The following is a 17,445-nucleotide window of genomic DNA, read 5'->3' as shown; positions in this document are numbered from 1 at the left end:
GTAATATAAATTTGCTCAATTGTAATAGTATTAATAATTTGGACATTAAAATATGATGTTTACCAGTTGGGTTTGTCTATTGTGTGCCCCTAGGCATATTATAAAATGTTATTACATCAATTTAGTTTTTAAATCCTAATAATAAGTACAGATAAAATAATTCAGTTTTTTGTGTTCTTCCATATTTACCCTTTATCATTTTAATATCAAATTAGTTTTAGAATTAACAAACTCAAATACTACTTTCATATTTTAAGTTGAATCATCAGTGATTTTTTCAATAAAATTGCTTCCACATTTTCTCATTAAAAATACAATAGGAACATATATATGATGCATAATGCATACCAAACCCCCAATTTTTTTATGTGCTTCCATTGTATGATGCATAATGCATACCCAAACATCCAAAAAAAAAAACTTGTGCTTCCATTGTATGATGCATACTGCATACTCCTATTTCATTTAATCAATCATATATTCACATGTGTGCGCATGATCTCAATAAATACTAAAAGTCAATACCTTCATAATCCACAATATCAGTTTAACCATTTATTCAAGATAAAACATTGAATTGAAGGAAAAATGTCTTCAAACTACATTGACACCTACATTGACACCCATCCAAAATAGTTCATAAAATATAGTTCAAGAACGAATTGAATAAAATAACAATATAACTCACCACCAACATTCTTAACATTTGGTAGATAAAATAGGATTTAGTTCTTCATTTCCTGAATCGATTTTCTTTCTTTTAGTAGATACCTCTGAGGAATTGTTTTCCAACTGAATATTTGTTGTTTCTTTGCAAGTGGTAATATTGTGACCAAAACACTTGCATCGTCCACAACGCCTTGCTTGTTTGGTCAACTCTTTTCCACTTTTCTTTCGTTTTTGTTGTGGTCGACCTTTAGTTTTAGATTTGATAGGGCACTGAACTAAATCAATTTCATCAAATACAAGCTCTCCATCTTTATAAGAGTCTGAATCCCCAAGTCTTGATCGTTGATGCGATGAACATGCACCATCATTTTCTATATCGTTTCGGCTCCATCGTGGATGCAAATAGATAGAAGGGATCTCAAAGCAACCCACATGGATAAACACACATAAAATATGACGACAAAGTATGCCAACAAATTCAAAGTTTTTGAAAGTACACATAGCCACCTTATCATCCCAAAAGATCGTGTGACAACGTGTTGCTTTGTGATGTTTGACAATAAACTTGTTGCCTTCATTTTCAGGGACCAAATATTGAATTGCATTACCAAACTGTTCTTGAAATTTCTTAAATGCGAATTGAGTAAAGAAGCGATGAGCTTGTTCTTCTAATGGTGAAACTGATCGCAAATTTGACCCCCTATACTTCTCCAACATGGTATCATGTAATTGTTTTTGCTCTACGTCTTCGGTTGCAAGATCAACCTAAACAAATATCATACCAAATAAAATCATGAGTCAAGATAATATTATTTATTTAAATGGGCATATGCAAATATAGAATATAACATACTTGTCTAATAAACTGCGTTAGGAAAGTACGAGAAGAAATAAATCTTTTTACAAATGCATTGATACTTTCTGATCTTCCGGTAGTTGTCATGCCGCCAAAGAAAAATTCCCTAAAATAAGCCGGCACCCAAAAAGTTTTAATCTCATATAAACCTAAAACATGCTTATTATTGGTGAGATTGTATTTTGTAGTTACAAGTGGCTACTGTTGCTCAAATTCTTCAACTTTATCCAACTTATATAAGGTGTAGAAGTCTGAACACCAATTTGAATACTCACTTCTTAACACCGACGTAAACCAACTACTAAATTTAGAAGTTATATGCCATATGCAAAATGCATGTTTAGTTGAAGGCATTTTTTTTACAATTACACGAGTCATCCATCTATCTTGATCCGTCAAGATTGTCTGCGGGGACTTTTTCATAAGTACTAAAAAGATCTGCATGTTATAAATAAGTTATTGGTTATTTAAGCGCTACACTCCACAATCAATTGAAAAAAGTTTACCACGTTTTAAGTGCAAACAAATATATATTGTATAACATTAAAAATATAAAATAAGTAAAAAAAAAATGTTGATTACCTTAAAGAGCCATTTGTAAGACCCGAATATTTTTCCTTGTACATATGTGTATTTAAGTTATTCAAGTGTGGGGTTTTTGTTGTATATGATTAACAGGTAAAAGAATCTGATCTGGGCTATTCGCGCGCCGCGCGAAATGGTGGCGCGCCGCCCCAAACGCGGCAGACAGCTCATTTCTTGCTTTTTAAATTAGATATTTTGGGGTTAAATTGGTAAAGTCACATGGAATCCGACTTTAAGGCTTGGGATCAGTTTTGGTGAGCCCCTTTACTCCATTTTCACCCACTTTATCATCATCTATTTATTCTAGTGAGAGAGAGTGATTCAAGAGTGAGAAAGCTCCATTTAAAGAAGAAGAAGCTCATTTCGAGTTAGAGCTAGGGTATTAAAGTTGCTCATCTCCTCTTTTGCTACGTTTTGATAGTTGTGGTAAGCCCTAAACCTAATTTCCTTGTTTTAATTGTATAAGAGTTAGGGTTTGTGTAAGTGATGCACACAAAACCCATTTGCTAGTAAATTGGGGGTTTTGGGTGAATTTGGGTCATAAAGACCCAAAGATGACTAACTAGGGTTTTCAAAGTATTAAACTATGTTTATGAGCCTAAATTGATTAGTTAAAGTACTAGCACACTTATATATATGTAAATGGGTGTTAAGTGGGTTACTGGGTGACCCAAAATGGGTGTATTGACTTTAAATGGTCAAATGGGTCATGATGGACCTAAGTGGGTAAATATATGTGTTTGATGCATAAACCTTGTATTGGAAAGTGTCTTAGGACCTAACTTGGATAATGATTAGGGTTTTAGGGATGTTAACCCAAATATTAGGGTTAGGGTTGCAAACGGGTCAAAATTTGCACCATGGGTCAAGATAACCCTATAATGGAGTTTTAGTGGGTTGACCAACTTGAGTTTGTGATTGATTTTATGTATAATGTAATAGGTACGTTACATTGAAGGTTCTCGGACTTGATTATCTTTCACCGAAGGCGTAAGGTGAGTGGAATAATTATATGTGTAGGTATATAATGTATCTATTTGTTGTAGCGTGAAATGTGTAGTGTCGAGGTGCTAAGACACCACGTTTCACGTGATGAGTGAAGCATCGAGGTGTTAAGATGCCACTCGGGGTGAAGCATCGAGGTGTTAAGATGCCACCTAGGGGTGTAGTGTCGAGGTGTTAAGACACCACTCCGTAAAATAATGAGTGAAGCATCAAGGTGTTAAGATGCCACTCGGGGTGAAGTGCCGAGGTGTTAAGGTGCCACCCTAGGGGTTAGTGATACGAGGTGTTAAGTACCCTAACGGATGTTATGAAAACCGATGGCGTTTTCTCGAGCGTCATTCCCTTGTACGATTGGTTAACCATGGTTATTTGTGTTGTAAGTGTAAGCATAATATATTATTCGAATTATATTACATGCGTTGCATATGCTAGCTTGTGGTATTGGGGTTTTCTAGCTTGTATTCGAGATTATAAGCTAATTGTGTTGCTAGCATGTATGCGGAGTTTGAGTAAGTGATTTGCAAGTAGGTGTATTATATATGTATGTATATAATTATTGCATTCACTAAGCTTTGCTTACCCTCTCGTTGTTTACCTTTTTATAGGTTCGGTTGTGGACAAGGGTAAGGGCATCATCTTGGATTAGAGATCCCGTCGTTGCTAGAGAATGCTTTTAGGCTATTTAGCTTTTGGAGTATTGACCGAGACTTGGGTAGTTTAATCCCAAACACCATGCTCGTAGTGTAGTTTGGTACTTAAACTTTTGATGGTCAAAACTCATATTTTGAATTAAACTCGTAAAACGGTCGATATGGGCCCCGCTTCGTAAAACTCATTTTTATTAATGGACTGTGTTAGTTTTACATATTTGAATATGTTGTTAAAAGCGTTATGTCTAATTATGTCGGGAAGTGGCCAATTTTTTTAGCATTTCAAGACTTTTTGGACAGACCAGAATGGCGCGCCGCGCCATATGCTGTTCCAGCAAAAAAAATTGTTATTTTTACGCGGGTTGTTCGTGGTTTGGTTTGGGTCGTTACAAGTGGTATCAGAGCATGGTCTAAGGGATTTAGGTGACTTGAGATAGGCGCCTAGACTTAGACTTTTTGTATGCGCGTTATGCGAGACTTGTAGGACTTTGGGTAGGATCGGGTTTTGGTTAGTGCATAGGTTTATGTGAACTAATCATGCGCTATTGTTTTGTGTGGTATTTGAAATCGTCAAGCGAGATAGACGTGGTACTAGTGAGTTAATGCGATGTGCTCGCGTAACAATGATTAGCTACCATCGTTACGGGTTCAAATCGTGTCAAACAAGCGATGTACGACGATTGTTGAGCAAGATGGGGTAGTGTGGTGTATATGTATATACATATGGGTTAAGTCCTTTCGTTTTGTTGCTTAATTTACTTCGTTTTATAGAATGAAGATGAGAAATGGACACGACACCAATGGCGGAGGTACGAGTGAGGACATTGAACTCTCGGCCAAGGTTGAGGCCATCTTTAAAAGGCTAAAGAGGAATTTTCTTGACGACGTTCGAAAGGTCTTCCAAGAGTCGGTCGATGGACAAGTGACCAAAATGATCAATGATTGAATGAAATCCGCAATAGAGGAGGCTTTAGAGGCTAGAAACATTTATCCTCGAGGCGAAGGGGGTGAAGGTAATGGTGGGGGTGGAAGGCGGGACTTCCACTAAAAAAATTTCAAGGATACTCAACCTCCGATGTTTAATGGGGTGCGAGATCCGTTGAAAAGCACGTGTTGGATTTCCGATATCGAGGGGGCTTTTCGTACCACGGAGTGTCCTCCCGAAAGGAAGGCGAGGTATGGTTCTAGTATGTTGAGGGAAGAAGCCAAGTTGTGGTGGGACGACAAAATCAACTTATATGGTGAAGAGCAATGCATGAAATTGACTTGGGAGGAGTTTAAGAAGGAATTCTTTAAAGAATACCGAACTTCTTCCGATCTTGATAGAATCCGGGACGAGTTGCACCATTTGCAATAAGGTTCCATGGACTTGGTCACAATCAAGTCTACCTTTTTGGCAAAAACGCGTTTTTGTCTGGAATATGTGGGTGACGATCACAAGCTAATGAAAGATTTCTACCGTACTTTGAATGATGAGTTCAAGGGCAAGATTAGTCGGGGTATGGCTAAGTCTTTTGATGAGTTATTTGAATTGGCCCGGGGTTTTGAGCCGGATGTTCCAAGAAAAAGCGATTTCACGTTTTTCATAAGAAAGTTTGAAGGTTCTAGTCATTCTAACTTTTCAAACAAGAAGAACAAGAACAAGAAGGGTTCCGAGAGTGTTAATAGCGTAAAGAAGGGCGCTTCCGGGGGTTTTTCTTATACGTGCTACAATTGTGGGCAACCGGGTCATATGGCTCGTGAATGTCCTAAACCATCTTTCGGAAACAAGGTTACTTGTTTTAATTGCGGAAAAGAAGGGCATAAGAAGCCGGAGTGTCCCGATTTGTGAAACGATAATGTGAAGCGATTAGAGAAGGAGGCGGGTACGGTAAGGGGTCGCAACTATTTAATGACCAATGATGAAGCCAAACAATCGAACGAAGTTGTCTCGGGTACTTTCATGATTAATTCTAATCCGGCAAGGATTCTTTTCGATAGCGGTGCAAATCTGTCGTTTGTGTCTCCTAAATTTGTGCCTAAACTTAATAGACCGTTAGCTAAGTTAAGTCGTCTGGTAGAAGTCGAAATAGCGGACGGCAAGACGGTGCTAGTGGTCGACGTGTGTAAAAATTGTGATGTGGTGTTTGGTGCCGAAAACTTTAAGATAGATCTCATTCCGATGACTTTGGGCGACTTTGATATTGTTGTGGGTATGGATTGGCTCGATCGTAATAAGGCCGATATTGTATGTCATGAAAAATTTATTCGTGTGAAGACCCCAAGTGGGGGAGAGTTAATTATTCACGGTGATAAGCGTAGAAGACTTGTGCCGATATGCACTTTTGCAAGGGCACGTCGTCTCCTCGATAGTGGTGGCATGACCTTTCTTGCCCATGTTGTTTATACTTGTGACGAGCCACCACCCATTCGTGAAATTCCGGTTGTTAGTAAATTCGAAGACATTTTTCTGGAGGAGTTACCGGGTGTTCCGGCAGAAAGACAAGTTGAGTTTCGCATTGAGTTGGTTCCGGGGGCTACCCCCATTGCTAAATCTCCTTATCGTTTAGCGCCGACAGAAATGCAAGAGTTGTTAAATCAAACCCAAGAATTACTTGAGAAGGGTTTTATTCGACCGAGTGCTTTGCCATGGGGCGCTCCGGTTTTATTCGTGAAAAAGAAGGATGGTAGTATGCGGATGTGCATCGGTTACCGAGAGTTGAATAAAGTGACGATCAAGAATCGTTATCCATTGCCTCGGATTGACAATTTGTTTGACCAACTCCAAGGTGCGACGTATTTCTCAAAGATTGACCTGCGTTCCGGCTATCACCAAATGCGGGTCCGTGAGGAAGACATCGAGAAAACGGCTTTTCGAACACGTTATGGGCATTTTAAATTCGTAGTTATGCCTTTTGGTCTTACGAATGCACCAGCGGCATTCATGGATCTTATGAACCGAGTGTGCCAACCTATGTTGGACAAGTCGGTAATTGTGTTCATTGACGACATACTAGACTACTCGAAAAGTATGAACGAACATGAACGTCATTTGCGTGAAGTATTGAAGACGTTATGAAAGGAGAAGTTGTATGCTAAGTTCTCTAAATGTGAATTTTGGCTAAGGGAGGTTCAATTCCTTGGCCACATTGTGAACAAAGACGGCATTCAAGTAGATCCGGGGAAGATAGAGACGGTGAAGAGTTAGAGACAACCGACTACGACTACGGAAGTCCGAAGTTTTCTCGGATTGGCCGGTTATTATCGACGGTTTATCCAAGACTTTTCTAAGATCGCTTCTTCATTGACAAAATTGACAAGGAAGAACGCGAGGTTTAATTGGGAGAACGAACAAGAAATTGCTTTTCAATTGTTAAAAGAGAAGTTGTGACAAGCTCCGGTGTTAGTGTTGCCGGAAGGAGTGGAAGACATGACGGTTTATTGTGATGCTTCGTTAAATGAGCTCGGGTGTGTTTTAATGCAAAGAGGTAAAGTCATCGCTTATGCCTCTTGACAACTAAAGGAACACGAAACGAGATATCCGACTCATGATCTTGAATTGGCGGCCGTGGTACATGCGTTGAAAATATGGCGCCATTACTTGTATGGTGTCAAGAGTACGATTGATATTGCATATTTCTCATACGTTTATCTTAGCAATATCAGTCGCATTTTGGTCCTTTTGGATGCGGTTCGGTTAATATTTGGTGGTATTAATGAAGATTTGTGTTTTGACGTCAAGAGGTGCTTCGGTATAAGTTTTATTGGTTTTCAGTGTGTTTTCGAGCTCATTTATCAGCACAGTTTATTCTGGTTCACATTGAAGATTCAAATCATAAAGTTAGAGAGTTTTAAACTTCGTTTACATGGTATGTTTAATCGATCTTGCATTCGGGTAGTATCATTTAACAATGGAGAAGTTGTGTGGAAGGTTGATGGTATTGCAAAGTCCGCGCGCCTTCACGAAAACGGCCATATCTCATTGCTCGTAACTCCGATTGAGGTGAGGTCAGAGCCCAGACGTCCATATCTCAGAGCTCTACAACATACAATTGAATGTTTGGTGGTTTAATGAGTTAAGAAGTGCGCGCCGCGCATTGGAGTGCGCACCGCGCAAATGTGCTTCAAAACAGATCAGAAAATTCAGATTTTGTGCAGCAGAATTTATTTGGGGTTTGCGCACCACGCATTTTTGTGCGCACCGCGCATTTTGGGTCGGCCAGGTGGTTTCCACGTGATATAAAAGGCAGTTTTTAACCCTAATCTTTTAGCTTTCACTTTGGACGATTAGGAGCAGCAAAAAGGACGAAAAAAGGTGATTTTTGGGGAATTCCAAGGTCACCAATCCCATCCAATCGATCCATTAACGCGTTGCAATCCTACAAACATTGAAGATTCATCATCATCTTTGGTTGATTCTTTTCTCAAACTTATGAATTATCAATTGATTTTGATTTTATCTTTTAACATGGTTGTTGGCTAATTTATTTATGTTCATCTAGACTAAATACATTGTTGGATGTAATTTTATGATTGATTATTATTTGTTTGATGATTGATAGCTTGAACACTTGATTGTTCTTGTTGATACTTATTTTTGGATTGATTGATAATTGTGATTGTCTAATAGAGAGAGATTTCATTGGAGTCTATTGCAATTGTTCATTAAGTTCTAAGCGTTTAGTTGATTGATTAATTTGGTTGTCCAATTTAGTGACGTTTGTTGGAGTCTATCATATTAAGTGAATTGATCAAACTGTCTTAGATACTTGTGCATTTAACCGGAGATGGTAATGAATCGTAGGAAATAATTAGTTGAGGCAGGGATAGATTGTGTGCAACGAGAGTTGGCACGATTGTTGATCTTAGGGAACCCTAGGTCACGGTTTGGGTCTATCAGTCAGTCAATTTGATTAATCACAGATTAGAGGTCCTAGGCTACAGGGAATTATGTGTCGTGTAATCTAGTTTGAAGTGTTTACTCAAGGGAATTCTTGGTGAACCGATTAGTTAATTTGCAAGCATTTGGCAATTGATCAGGGCGTAATCTAGAAACATCCAACATTTGTGAAGAAAGTCTAGGTGAACATATTTTCATCTTATCGATATCACATCTATTTAAAAACGTTTTATTAATATAAAACACCAAAAACATTGTCTTTACTTTTAAAGTTACTCTTGATTCGGCTAATCGTTAAATAGCCATAAACCAAACTATCTCGTACTTTAAATTTTATTAGATTAACTTTAGTTTATTTCCATTAGTTACAATCTTAATTCTCACGTTTAAACTGTCCTTGGAACGATCACGGATTTACCAACTGTATACTATTGCACGATCGGGTACACTGCCCGTTAGTGTGTAGTAATCCTTTTAACCGGTATTTCCTACTTATAAATTTATAGACACGATTTCACACATCAAGTTTTTGACGATTTATTCGGATCATAAGAGTTTGAAACATCTCTTTAACCAACGAGATTTGAATTAGCGTCAACGTAGGTGGATGGATGTGGTAAAAGATTATAATTGTGAAATACTTTATCATCCGGGCAAGGCGAATGTGGTCGCGGATGCGTTAAGTCGAAAGAGTCATCACCCGGCGTTACGATTGGGATTGTTACGTATGATTATTACTAACGATTTTCTTGAAAAACTTGGTGTGATTCAAATAGAGGCTTACGTTCACAACAAGCATACGGAGCGAATTGTGGGGCAATTGGAATTCATCACTATGGGCTCGCGTGGTTTGTTGTCTTTTCAAGGAAGGGTGTGGGTACCTAAGATGGGTGATTATCGACAAGTGCTACTTGATGAAGCACATAAGTCAAAGTATTCCATTCATCCGGGCGCGACGAAGATGTATCTTGATTTGAGGAAGGATTATTGGTGGCCGGGCATGAAACGTGATGTTGTAAAGTGTGTTGAGAAATGCGTCACATGTTTGCAAGTTAAGGCCGAGCACCAAAAGCCGTATGGTAAGTTACAACCATTAGAAATCCCGAAATGGAAATGGGAGCACATTACTATGGATTTCATCACAAAATTACCTAAAACGGCGAGAACCCAATTTGATTCAATTTGGGTTATAGTTGATCGATTGACGAAAAGTGCCTTGTTTCTTCCCATTCGGGAAGCGATATCGTCGGAGACCTTGGCTAAGTTGTTTATCAAGGAAGTCATCTCTCGACACGGAGTTCCTATATCGATTATTTCGGATCGAGATACTCGTTTTACATCTCGGTTTTGGGAAAAGTTTCATGAAGATATGGGTACACAATTGAAATTGAGCACGGCGTATCATCCTCAAACAGACGGTCAAACCGAACGTACGAATCAAACTTTGGAGGATATGTTACGGGCGTGTATTATTGATTTTGGTGGTAGTTGGGACGAGCACTTACCTTTGGTGGAATTCTCGTACAATAATAGTTATCATACTAGTATTGGGATGCCACCTTACGAGATGCTTTATGGGCGGAGGTGTCGAACCCCGATTTGTTGGGGTGAAGTGGGACAAAAGGAAATCGGGAGTACCGATTTGGTTTTAGAGACGAATAACAAGGTTGATATTATTCGGGATCACTTGAAGAAGGCTCAAGATAGACAAAAGTCGTATGCCGATAAACGTAGACGAACGATCGAATTTCAAGAAGGTGACATGGTGATGCTTAAGGTTTCGCCATGGAAAGGTATTATTCGATTTCGAAAATGGAGAAAGTTAGCTCCTCGGTTTATTGGACCATTTAAGGTTTTAGCTCATGTTGGTGAGGTCGCGTATCGTTTGGAATTACCCGAAGAGGTTGCGGGGATTCATAATACATTTCATGTTTCCCATCTCCGTAAGTGTCTTGCGGATGATTCATCTTGGGTGCCATTAGACGAGATTGAGCTAAACAATAAGTTAGAGTATATTGAGGAGCCGATTGTTATACTCGATGAGAAGGTCAAAAGGTTGAGGCATAAAGAGGTTAGGACCTTCAAAGTTCAATGGCGTCGTAGTAAAGGTTCCGAGTTTACTTGGGAGCCCGAAGAATTCGTGTTGGTTTATCTTCCCTCTTGTCATGCGGCTTGGATCGCGAGGACTCAATCCGAATAAGTGGGGGAGAGTTGTAAGACCCGAATATTTTTCCTTGTACATATGTGTATTTAAGTTATTCAAGTGTGGGGTTTTTGTTGTATATGATTAAAAGGCAAAAGAATCTGATCTGGGCTATTCGCGCGCCGCGTGAAATGGTGGCACGCCGCGCCAAACGCGGCAGACAGCTCATTTCTTGCTTTTTAAATTAGATATTTTGGGGGTAAATTGGTAAAGTCACATGGAATCCGACTATAAGGCTTGGGATCAGTTTTGGTGAGCCCCTTTACTCCATTTTCACCCACTTTATCATCATCTATTTATTCTAGTGAGAGAGAGTGATTCAAGAGTGAGAAAGCTCCATTTAAGGAAGAAGAAGCTCATTTCGAGTTAGAGCTCGGGTATTAAAGTTGCTCATCTCCTCTTTTGCTACGTTTTGATAGTTTTGGTAAGCACTAAACCTAATTTCCTTGTTTTAATTGTATAAGAGTTAGGGTTTGTGTAAGTGATGCACACAAAACCCATTTGCTAGTAAATTGGGGGTTTTGGGTGAATTTGGGTCATAAAGACCCAAAGATGACTAACTAGGGTTTTCAAAGTATTAAAATATGTTTATGAGCCTAAATTGATTAGTTAAAGTATTAGCACACTTATATATATGTAAATGGGTGTTAAGTGGGTTAGTAGGTGACCCGAAATGGGTGTATTGATTTTAAATGGTTAAATGGGTCATGATGGACCTAAGTGGGTAAATGTATGTGTTTGATGCATAAACCTTGTATTGGAAAGTGTCTTAGGACCTAACTTAGATAATGATTAGGGTTTTAGGGATGTTAACCCAAATATTAGGGTTAGGGTTGCAAACGGGTCAAAATTTGCACCATGGGTCAAGATAACCCTAGAATGGAGTTTTAGTGGGTTGACCAACTTGAGTTTGTGATTGATTTTATGAATAATGTAATAGGTACGTTACATTGAAGGTTCTCGGACTTGATTATCTTTCACCGAAGGCGTAAGGTGAGTGGAATAATTATATGTGTAGGTATATAATGTATCTATTTGTTGTAGCGTGAAATGTGTAGTGTCGAGGTGCTAAGACACCACGTTTCACGTGATGAGTGAAGCATCGAGGTGTTAAGATGCCACTCAGGGTGAAGCATCGAGGTGTTAAGATGCCACCTAGGGGTGTAGTGTCGAGGTGTTAAGACACCACTCCGTAAAATAATGAGTGAAACATCGAGGTGTTAAGATGCCACTCAGGGTGAAGTGCCGAGGTGTTAAGGTGCCACCCTAGGGGTTAGTGATACGAGGTGTTAAGTACCCTAACGGATGTTATGAACACCGATGGCGTTTTCTCGAGCGTCATTCCCTTGTACGATTGGTTAACCATGGTTATTTGTGTTGCAAGTGTAAGCATAATATATTATTCGAATTATATTACATGCGTTGCATATGCTAGCTTGTGGTATTGGGGTTTTCTAGCTTGTATTCGAGATTATAAGCTAATTGTGTTGCTAGCATGTATGCGGAGTTTGAGTAAGTGATTTGCAAGTAGGTGTATTATATATGTATGTATATAATTATTGCATTCACTAAGCTTTGCTTACCCTCTCGTTGTTTACCTTTTTATAGGTTCGGTTGTGGACAAGGGTAAGGGCATCATCTTGGATTAGAGATCCCGTCGTTGCTAGAGAATGCTTTTAGGCTATTTAGCTTTTGGAGTATTGACCGAGACTTGGGTAGTTTAATCCCAAACACCATGCTCGTAGTGTAGTTTGGTACTTAAACTTTTGATGGTCAAAACTCATATTTTGAATTAAACTCGTAAAACGGTCGATGTGGGCCCCGCTTCGTAAAACTCATTTTTATTAATGGAATGTGTTAGTTTTACATATTTGAATATATTGTTAAAAGCGTTATGTCTAATTATGTCGGGAAGTGGCCAATCTTTTTAGCATTTCAAGACTTTTTGGACAGACCAGAATGGCGCGCCGCGCCATATGGTTTTCCAGCAAAAAAAATTTTTTATTTTTTTATTTTTACGCGGGTTGTTCGTGGTTTGGTTTGGGTCGTTACACCATTCAAATGTACTTGACGTCTCATTGCGTAGAAGTGCACAACCAAGTAATATAGTTCTTCCATGATTGTCAATACCAACAAATATGCCAAAAGGCATGTCATATGAGTTGGCCTTGTAAGTAGTATCAAACACTACAACATCTCCATATTTTTGATACATGTCAAAGCAATGAGCATGAGACCAAAAAATATGTTCTAGTTTTTTATCACTGTCAATAGTAAACGCGTACTTAAAGTTTGAATTTTTTATTTTTTTTCATTTTTACAATACTCTAAGAGCTTTTGTGTGATGACCCGGAAATTTCTGACCAAATTTAAACTTAATCTTTGTATGAGTAACGTTTTCAACACGATAAGCAAAGTCTGTAATGTTGAGTCACGAAAGTTTTGGAACTATATTCGTATAATCAATTATTCTTTGACTGTTCTCGACGATTCACGAACAATATATATATAACTTAATGTGCATATATATATATATATGATTACAAGTTATTTAGTAAACGATAGTAACATTCGTTTGTTAATTCGATTGATATTTAGATAAGTGAACTAAAACGTTTAAGATGAACAAATAAAACACTAATTTACTACAGTATTTTCGAATTGCTACAGTACCCAAAAATGCTACAGTGTTTTCGAAAATCACTATTTGCTACAGTAAAAACCTTTGCTACAGTAACTTTGCTACAGTAAAACACTATTTCAAAATGAAAATGTATATATATATTTTACAAGGTGATAAAATAAAATATTAACTTAATCTTAAAAACGATTTGATATTAAATATATATTAACAAATAGTGAGACGATAATTTAAAGAAGTAAATGACCAAAACACTCAAATGTATATATTATGTTTCGAGTGATATAATTTAGGGATAATTTAAGGCTATATTTTGACAAAGGTACGTGTCCCAAAATGTAAATTACAAGTTTTCACAGCATACGAAGCGACACTCGAAAAACCGGAACCGGGACATAAGTCGCGTGATGACGTACGACTTATTGGAACAAAAATTACAAGTCAACTATGCACGTGAATTTAATATAATATATAATTAATTATATATATTATATATTATAAATATAATTAATAAATATGTCGACAAGCGTAGGACAAAACAGATGTGAGCTGGATTTTTCAGCCATGCGATCGCATGGCAAACCAGTGCAAACCCCATGAGATCGCATGGGGTACTTTTTCAGGCCAGGTCCTATAAATTCATTCTTTTTCTGTTTTGATCGAACATATATCTTTCCATCTACTCTCTCTGTATTATTATTATTATTATTATTATTATTATTGTTATTATTATTATTATTATTATTATTATTATTATTATTATTATTATTATTATTATTATTATTAAGATTAATAATATTAATCTTATTATTATTAGTATTATCAGATATCGTTACCGTTATTATTAGTATTTTACATAAAATATTACGACGAGGTTATGGCCAAACAATTTCAAGATGGGTTTTCAAGCGGGATAAAGCTAAGGAAATTATGAGTTATAGCCATGGAGGTTATGGGTATGATTTGAGGGTTTTGCTTGTGAGTCAAACTAGTGTTTATCATCTCTGTTGCGTCTACGTACTTTCCTACAATATTGAATCTCAATATTGATACGTAAGCACTCATATCTTATCTTTTATATATTAATAATGTATCCATGTCTAGTGCTCGAGTATATATGTTTATGCATGCTTGTATGCTAAATTTCGTCGTTAAACAGTTTATGATGAATCACGAATTAAATACATATATTACTGATAAAAGGTATATGATATGCATGTTTTTGAAAAGCTGGCGAAAAATCAATAACTTTTCATTTAGAAATCGCGCAATTTCGGTGAACGAATCAAAAGATATGATCAACTGAATTATGATTGATGTTAATTTGAATTGCTTTTGAATCTGCAATTAATATTTAAACAACTTGTTTGTAAGATTGATAAATTGGATTTTTGAATATTACCAACCGAGTAAATGAATCCTTATATAAGGCACGTCTCGTTTTGTTAAACTATTGCCAAAATTGACTTTTTGAAACGACTTTGGATAACTTTTGTTTGTCGATCTCGAGCATTAGGATTGTGATACACTATGACCTGACCTAGCTTGATAGACATTTATTGACCAACATATGTTCTCTAGGTTGAGATCTACGATTATTTGGTAATCCGAGTTTTGGTCACATTTTGGTGAACGACTTTATATGCTGCTAAGGTGAGTTTCATTTGCTCCCTTTTTAATTGCTTTTGCAATCTATATTTTTGGGCTGATAATACATGCACTTTATTTTTAAACGCAATGGATACAAGTACATACTAAATTCTACACCGAGTTTGAACCGAAAATCCCTTAGCTTTGGTAACTAGTAACTGCCGGTTATAAGAACTGGTGGGTGAGAGTAGTAGTATATGGATCCATAGGGCTTGATATCCCCGTTCGAGCTAGAGCACTAGCTTTTTAACGGACGTATGCTATTTGAGAAGCATACACGTTGGTTTGCGTGTATTATTAAGATGATTATACAAAGGGTATAAATTATATATACGTTAAGTTTAGTTACCAGGGTGCTCAATTTCGTAGAATATTTTGATAAACATTTCTGGATGAAACAATTGAAAACTTGTGATTCACCTTTATATACAGATTATGCGCAACATTAAAACTATGAACTCACCAACCTTTGTGTTGACACTTTTAAGCATGTTTATTCTCAGGTTTCTAGAAGTCTTCCGCTGTTTGCTTGTATGTGATACAAGCTATGTGCATGGAGTCATACATGCTTTATTCAAGAAAACTTTGCATTCATAAAATCATCACCGTGTATCTTATTTTGACTTCATTGTCAACGGATGTATTATGGTAAACTATTATTTATGGTGATTGTCTATATGTAGAAATCATCAAACACTGACCGACAAATGACTTTTCTAAATCTAAAACATTCGTATCAACCTCTTCTTCAATAAGCGATCGTTTTTCTTCAGTGACAAATGGCTTTTCTAAATCTAAAACATTCCTATCAACCTCTTCTTCAATAAGCGATCGTTCTTCTTCAGTGACTTCTTCAAGTGGTAATTCATTAAAGTCAACGTGAAATAGTTGCATCATCTACAAAAAGAAGGTAACATACATAGTTACATACAAATTTAATACTGTTAAATGAAAATAATTATATGGTTAAGTGTCAAATAGTCATTACCTTTTTTATTGCATATGAAGTCACTACATATATAAAAAAAAAAATTAACAATAAATAGAAGATGAATAATAAGAAGAAGCGAAGGTAGTTTTGGTTGAAAAAGTGATAAAAAACTGAATTAAATACATATTAATCAAATGTAGAGGGAAAATTTGGAGGGAGTTTTTTTCTTAAATTCTGGACTAATATTCAAAGTCATGGAAATCTTAAGCTATATCTACGTAAAATATGGGAGTTCAGTTTTGTTATTTTTAGATGGGGGATGATTCTCACACACACTTTTTTGATCCTCACACACCAATTGAGTATTATTAGAAGAGTAAAAGGTTAAAATAGGTGTGTGAAGATCAAAAAAGTGTGTGTGAGAATCATCCCCCTTTTTAGATTGGTAAAACGTGATTTAATATTAAATAGATAAGGGTAATTATGGAAGAACGAGAAAAGAAAAAAACATTTGTTGCAGATATTGTTGAGATTTGGAATTTAAAAGCTTGTAATGACAATTTATTATATCCTCCTTGGCATACATTAGATAAATCTCAACATGTGAAATGCAGTAAAATGTGGTAGGTTGCGGGGTAGTTCTGGCGTATAATTCATTCATTTCTAGTCTTAGTTCGACAAAAAGTAAGATGAGAAGACAAAACCACAAAATAGATAAACAAAAAGGTCCTACCGGGAGTCGAACCCAGGTCGCTGGATTCAAAGTCCAGAGTGCTAACCACTACACCATAGAACCACTGTTTGTTTCATTTCACACTACCATACAATTTAACTGTTTGAAAAGCGCTTATTAAAAGCTAATGGAAAAAATAAATGCACCAGCCGGGAATCGAACCCGGGTCTGTACCGTGGCAGGGTACTATTCTACCACTAGACCACTGGTGCTACATGTTTATTCAAATATGACATATACTTATCTTGTGGAAAACATCAAATTCCAGGAGGTGAAGCCCGGTGTACACCATCTCATTCACAACACAAGACTAAGGAGCATAAACAAACTGCAGCTTGTGCTAAATGCAAGTTGGCGTTTTTCAAATTTTCCGCTGTCAAAAACAGTTAGTTACCTGCATAGACATGTGTTTTGAAAAGTTAGTTACCTGCATAGACATGTATCTTAAAAAGTTTGTTACCTGCTGCCTGCATTAGTAATAAATTTGGTTTGTTATCTAACTCTGTACAAAAAGCTAAGTTGGTTACAGATCGATACCTTTAACCCTAGAAAAGTAACTAATACTCTCGCATGAATTCAAACTTTATGGACAATTAAACGAAGTGGTTAAGAATTATTTCAAATTACTATTGATTAGCTGTAA

At 36.9% G+C, this 17,445-nt stretch overlaps 1 protein-coding gene and 2 non-coding genes across 3 annotated transcripts; all 3 read right to left on the bottom strand.

The window, feature by feature from the left end:
- Nucleotides 1–699: 699 nt before the first annotated feature.
- Nucleotides 700–17,275, bottom strand: LOC139842410 (protein FAR1-RELATED SEQUENCE 11-like). Its single transcript, XM_071832553.1, has 6 exons — nucleotides 17,263–17,275; nucleotides 16,127–16,149; nucleotides 15,880–16,035; nucleotides 1,728–1,963; nucleotides 1,523–1,631; nucleotides 700–1,434 (listed from the first exon to the last, which is right to left on the bottom strand). Exons 1-6 carry the CDS (start codon nucleotides 17,273–17,275, stop codon nucleotides 700–702), a joined length of 1,272 nt encoding a protein of 423 aa, XP_071688654.1.
- TRNAQ-UUG (transfer RNA glutamine (anticodon UUG)) lies at nucleotides 16,794–16,865 on the bottom strand. Its single transcript has one exon. It is a non-coding gene; the product is annotated as a tRNA-Gln (tRNA).
- On the bottom strand, nucleotides 16,944–17,014 carry TRNAG-GCC (transfer RNA glycine (anticodon GCC)). The gene has a single exon. It is a non-coding gene; the product is annotated as a tRNA-Gly (tRNA).
- Nucleotides 17,276–17,445: the final 170 nt, after the last annotated feature.

Source organism: Rutidosis leptorrhynchoides, chromosome 4 (assembly GCF_046630445.1).
Source record: "Rutidosis leptorrhynchoides isolate AG116_Rl617_1_P2 chromosome 4, CSIRO_AGI_Rlap_v1, whole genome shotgun sequence".
NCBI classification, from domain to species: domain Eukaryota; kingdom Viridiplantae; phylum Streptophyta; class Magnoliopsida; order Asterales; family Asteraceae; genus Rutidosis; species Rutidosis leptorrhynchoides.
Note: the sequence above shows the minus strand (reverse complement) of the source record. Positions and strands in the feature narration are given on the sequence as shown.

Coding starts and splice junctions, on each gene's coding strand:
- LOC139842410 (XM_071832553.1), bottom strand. Junction 1,964..15,879: donor GATCGCTTATTGAAGAAGAG/GTTGATACGAAT, acceptor TATAACATGCAG/ATCTTTTTAGTACTTATGAA. Junction 1,632..1,727: donor GTTGAAGAATTTGAGCAACA/GTAGCCACTTGT, acceptor GGCTTATTTTAG/GGAATTTTTCTTTGGCGGCA.